The sequence below is a fragment of the Eubalaena glacialis genome, chromosome 3 (genome assembly GCF_028564815.1).
Source record: "Eubalaena glacialis isolate mEubGla1 chromosome 3, mEubGla1.1.hap2.+ XY, whole genome shotgun sequence".
Taxonomy (NCBI): Eukaryota; Metazoa; Chordata; class Mammalia; order Artiodactyla; family Balaenidae; genus Eubalaena; species Eubalaena glacialis.
The window spans coordinates 4,454,001-4,460,000 of record NC_083718.1 but is presented as its reverse complement, the minus strand read 5'-3'; the positions used below and the strand labels follow the sequence as shown (position 1 = coordinate 4,460,000).

General features: G+C 42.0%; 1 protein-coding gene across 3 annotated transcripts in view; it reads left to right on the top strand.

The window, feature by feature from the left end:
- The window catches only part of NEK7 (NIMA related kinase 7), a 145,621-nt gene that overhangs the window by 70,664 nt on the left and 68,957 nt on the right, over window positions 1–6,000 (top strand). For all 3 annotated transcript variants that reach the window (XM_061185268.1, XM_061185267.1, XM_061185269.1), the window contains exon 3: window positions 1–114. This exon is cut by the window's left edge and continues 27 nt beyond it. In XM_061185268.1, the coding sequence (XP_061041251.1) occupies window positions 1–114 (114 nt within the window). The remainder of the gene's footprint in view (window positions 115–6,000) is intronic.

Here is a 6,000-nt window from a genome sequence, read left to right as displayed (position 1 = left end):
AATACATTAGCCAACTTTCGAATAGAAAAGAAAATTGGTCGCGGGCAATTTAGTGAAGTTTATAGAGCAGCCTGTCTCTTGGATGGAGTACCAGTAGCTTTAAAAAAAGTGCAGGTAAGATGACTTTAATTATATAAATCCATGTAAAATTATACTCTGTGAAGAATAAATAGAGAAAAGTACGTCCCGAATGATTGGGTCATGACAGTCTTAAGTTGAGAACGATGGGAAAGAATAAAAATTGTACTGTAAACACTTGCATTAAGTGCAATACCTGGTGGAAATCATTTTTTAGTTTTAATATTACTTTTAAAATTCAGCTGGTTTTGTTCACCCAGATTCAGTAATGACTAGAATGATCTTAGAAAAGCTTTCACAGCTCTAGGTTTTAAGAGGCAGATTTGAGTTGTCACCATGGCTCCTAACTGGACGTGTGGCTACGTGTTGTATCCTGAGCTGCAGGCACTGCAGAAGGAAACCAGGCTCACAGAATGCACTGCCTAATAAAGTCAGTAAAGGGCAGGCAAGGTTAGGGGGAGGTTTTCGTTAATGTAGAGAGCCATACTGGCCATACTGGCAATAAATGAAAGAAAACTGAAGTGAACTTTATTTACTGGAGAATAAAAAATGAAATAGGTAAACTTAGAGGATTGATGTCCTATGTAAAATCCACACGTTGTATTGGTATCATTCTAGCATCAGCTCTGCTCTCCAGTCCTGACTCTGTCTGGGTTCCTCAGGTCCATGGACCTGCCCCAGCTCACCTGGCCGGGCCCTGCCCCAGTCCGAGCCCAGGACGGGTCACTGCCCTGATGGGTCTACTCGCCTCTGGTCTCGAAAGCACTTGCCTTTCTGCCCCAGCATGTGTTTGACATCGTACAGTTTTACTTCCCTTTTTCAGGGAAGGTCGTTGTTGTTCACACCTGCCTGTAGGCTTCCCATTTTACTCTGCAGCCCTGGTGTCTTTTCTGTGTCGAGACCTGCAAAACCTCAGTGTCCTCTTATTATTATTATTATATTTTTAATTTCGTAAGGGATCAGTATACTTGCAACAGCTATTGCAGAGGTGAACAGTTTTCACTCATATTTTTAAGGAAATAGTAAATATTTATGAAAGATTTTATGGGGCATATATGTTAGATATAAAGAATAGGACAGATGCTCTCATATCCACCACTCACCTTTGACACACTTCTGCCACTCCCTTCCTTTAGAGGTCACCATGTCCTGAATTTGTGTGTATTGTTCCTTTGCTTTTCTTTAGAGTTTTCTCCAAATCTGTATACATTTCTGAATAAATCTGTTGTTTGCTTTTGCATTTTTGAACTTATGTAAATGTCGTCACATGTTGGTGTGTGTGGCTATGCTTTATTCTTTATATATCTAGTATTCAATATGTAGATACGCGTGTGTATGTGTAGTATTACATACTACGTGTGTATACTATCCAGTTCTTGTTACGTGCTACTGGTTGTGTACAGTTGTTTGCTGTTACAAACAGTGCTTCCGTGATGTTCCTGTGTATGTTTCCTGGTGCACACATGCAAGAATCTCCCTTTTGCACGTGCCTGAGGATGGCAGTGATGAGCCCCAGGGCCGCGCACGGTCAGTGCTGCAAGTTTATACCGAGTTCTTCCAGCGGTTGTACCATTGACCTTCGCTCCAGCAGCACGTGAGGGTAGCCGTCTTCTCTCATGTAATCTGCCACTTACAGTAAGAACATAAAATATACAATGCAGATATTAGTGTTTATGACACAGTTGACTTTGGGAATGACTGTTTCCTAACAACAGAACTCTGATCCATTTTTTAAATGTATTGAATTTCTACTGTGTATCTCTGGGCACTGGGCGGGGATAAAAAGAAGCTAGCAATTTTATTCCTGCTCACGAAGGGAGAAAGAGTCTATCTAGAGCAGTGAAACGTTAAACCCTGTGGCGTGGACTCCTGGTTCCCCTAGTTCGCAGAAAGGAAATGTCAGTATGAGCTGTCGGCGTGGCTGGGATTGGAACGGAAGCCAGGCTGTCGAGGTGAGGCCGGGTCCCGGAGAGCTCTGAAACCAGGAGCGGGACTTTGAGTAGGAGGGAAGTGAGGATTCACCATGGATTCTCTAGGAGGGTAGTAATCTTCACAATCGGTTATTTTTAAGGTAAAAGTACAAGCTGAACACACACAACGGACTAGAGAGAAGACAGCTGCTGATTTGCCCCAGGTGTCAAGGCGGGGTTGGCTGGCTGGCTGGCTGGCTGGCTGGCTGGATGGATGGATATGTGGGTGGATGGATGGGTAGGTGGGTGGGTGGATGGATGCTTGGTTGGATGGATGGATGGATATGTGGGTGGGTGGGTGGATGGATGATTGGATGGATGGATGGATTGATGGGTGGGTGGATGCATGGATAGATGGATATGTGCGTGGATGGATGGGTGGGTGAATGGATGGGTGCCTGGATGGATGGATGGTTAGATGGATATGTGGGTGGGTGGATGGGTGGGTGAATGGATGGGTGCCTGGATGGATGCATGGATGGATGGATAGATAGATAGATGGATGGGTGGGTGGATGGATGCATGGATGGATGGATGGAGTGAGAGACCATCCAGGTGGAGTCCCTGTGGCCTTCCTGGCTTCCCTCTCCCCCCTACCCCCCGCCCCCGACCCTGAGTGTGGACAGAGAGACAGCGCTCAATTCTGTCTCTAAGGATTGGGTTTTAAATCACAGAACCTTGTCACTGGAAATACTTAGAAAGAAGGGGAGAAAGAAGGGAAAAGGGAGGGAGGGAGAAAGAACAAAAGCTCTTCCAGGCCTCTTGTAATACCATCTACATCGTTTCTGGTTGCCTGTATCTTTCTTTCCTTTGACTGGAAAATTGCATGGACAGGAGTGGATGCGCATGGTCGTGTTTCCAGTCAGTGCAGGGTAGATGCCCCTCCAGCTGCCCCCACTTCACACCATGGTAAACCCCAGACCGCTGCCTCCCACTCTGCCGAGTTCAAGTTTGTCCTTTGGGCTTTGCCTTCTTCTGTGCTTCTTAGGGTTGCTATTGGGACGTCTTCTAGTTCAAACGTAACTCCTTTATACAAGAGAGAAATGATGCTGTAAAGATATTCTTAGCTTCTGTAATTAGGGAACAGTATCTTAAACCTTTGTGAGGAGACATGTATTTGCATTTCAGACATGTTATTGATTTCTGTGATGTATTACACTTGCTCTGAACAGTAAAGACCAGGGTTCTTCCTTTTTAAAAATCCACCTCTGCAGTTTAGTATGAAAATGTTTTAAACTGTTGTTGACCAGACTTCTTTTCCTGTCTGAAGAATCCTAGCCCCTCTTCAGAAAATTCATAAGGAATCAAACATTGGATTTCCTCATGCAATTTGTTATTTTAAGGCTACTTTACTCGTCTAAAGGGCCGTGTCACTCTTTCCAGCTCTTCTAGAATCCTTCCTGGTTGAGTTCATGTGTTGAAATGTTGCGTTTATAACTCATTTCTCTGCTCACAAATCTTTGATGAGACTCTTCAGAAGCAGCGTGCAGGTTCCTCAGCGTAGTTCTCCAGGCTCTTCTGTACTTTGTCCTGTGCATCAGGTTTCACTTCTCTGTGGCCAACGTGCCGGAAGCCCTGGTGACTTTCCTGGATGTTTGCCTGTTATCTGTGTGTGGAAAGGAAAGAGTGTGTACTGAATGCACGTTCCTTCTTTGAAGTCATAAAGAGGTTGAGAGCCTGCAGTGTATGACAACATTAACCAACCTTCTGGAAAATTTGCCACATCCCGTCATGATTTGTTTGCCAAAATTAAGATGGTTCTTAACTGATGGAACATTTTTGAAATTCCACATACTGGCTTTGCTGCCCTGTCTCCCTGCTTCCCTTCCTGCTGCTCATTCAGTTCACTCCTCCAGTGTTAGCGATCACCTGATGGTCAGTGGTTAGCGTGTTAAGGCTTTGAGAATACCAACATGAACACAGTAACGGGGTCATGGATTCCAGTGGAAGTGCAGCCAAGACACGTCTAAAATAGTGAGAGAGGAACCACAGTGGGCGCAACCTTGAGAAACCCGGGGTGAGAGGGAGGTTGGGAAAGTCTTCACAGGCGTTGGGCTGGGTCTCAGAACCACAGTTCTTTGTGTTGGAAGATTATCAAAGAATTGTTTTGATCTGGTCCACTTAATCTCTTAGTTTTATTATACTTAGTTCATTGATTAGAGCTGTGTAATTGGAATTGGTAGACGTGATGTTATAGCATGAATTTTGGGTTTTTGTGTCTCAGTTCTTTGACCTTTGTTACCCTGACTTTTTAATAGTAGGTGAAGTAGTTTGATCCTTAGTTCATTAATGCTTAATTTGTCTTTTCTTACTCTTAAGTTGTGTGCCTAAATAATACTGTTTTACTGTGGGACATCCATTGTCAGTCAGTGACATTTATTAGAGTCACTTTTGTGTAAAGCACTTTTGTACACTTACAAACAAACACAAATAGTGATAATGTACAGTATTTGTTCAGATTTACCCTTTTGGTCCGGGTGATCTCAAAAAAACTTTCTGAAAGGACAAATATTCTTTGATATTTGTTTTACTTATATTTACTTATATTTGATAATTATTTTAAAGCATTCATCAAGAAAATCACTTTTTAAAGTATATTAATGAGTGTAACTTGCTTTTTTACATGTGTTAATTTTAGATTAAATATTTTGCATGTTTGCATGTAATTAGACATTAGGATTTGCATGCAATTAGAAATTTGTGGGCAGTAGCTTCTTCCGTAATGCGTACAGTGATTTTAATATATTTGTAACACTTTATAGCCATATATTCAGTCTCTTTTTCAGTGTTGACTGTGATTACGGAATTCGTCCTGCAGCTTTTATCAATTTCATTGTTTAATCCCTATAGACTTCTTTGAAACTTTCAATAGATACTTGAGCAAATGAAAATTAGGAAGCATTTGTAAGAATAATTTATATATTATATATTTTTTAAATTGGAGAATAATTTAGTAATTGATACTAGTTTACTTGTCAAGGAGGCAGAGACTTCATCTTAAAAAATTAAAGCTTCTTAATTTTATTCATTTGTACTTTCAATTTTATTTTAGGCATTTTGAGGCATATAAAAATGTAGTAAATTTTTAGCCTTATCGAATGGGGCATTCTAGTTAACAAACTTTGGGGGTTATAATGAATTAGGATATATATCGTAAATAGATTACTAACATTAAAGTATTTAACTGATACAGTGGAGATCAATGAAATAATTTAGTTATTTGTCCATTTTTTGATGTTTCACAATTTTTTTTTTTTTTTTAGCATCTTATGGTACCTTAGGGTCATCATTAAGATAAATGCAAGTTTTGATTATATGAGTTTATCTTAAAATTTTTAAATGAGAAACTCTTCTAGTGGCGAAGCCCGGCGAGTAAATATTGTTCTTTGTGTGAATCTTCTCTCTCCTCGACATCCCCACTGTCCTCCCCATCCTCTCAGTGTAAGCTGCCTCTCTTTCCTTGACTTGGGATGCGGGGACGTCATCTTCACTGGGCTTTCTTCCCCTTAGTCTGTGCCCAGCCATCGTCATTCTCTTCCATCCTTGAAGCCCTTCCAGTTCAATATTTGTTCCATCTTGCCCCTTGTCTGCCAGTCTGCAACACCCCCACTTTTTTTCTTAAATATGTTTTCAGCCCCTTGCTCTCATTTTCCTCTGTCCCTTCCCTGGCACCATGCTGACTCTGCCGAGACCAAGCGTCCCGGTTGCTCAGCACGCCCACCCCCCGGCACCCGGTCAGCTCGCAGCACTGTCACAGCCCACCCTGCACTCTGCTTGCCCTGTCTTAACTCTCCACATCCCCTCTTCATCTCCCCGTCTCATTTCTCTCCCATTCTATCTTTCCACCAAAGCTTGTTCTTTGACCTCATCCTGACCACGGCCCTCTATTCCATATTCTCTAGGCCTCTTACTTAAGGTCTGATTTCAGTTGTTTGCGTCAGTTTCTTGGACC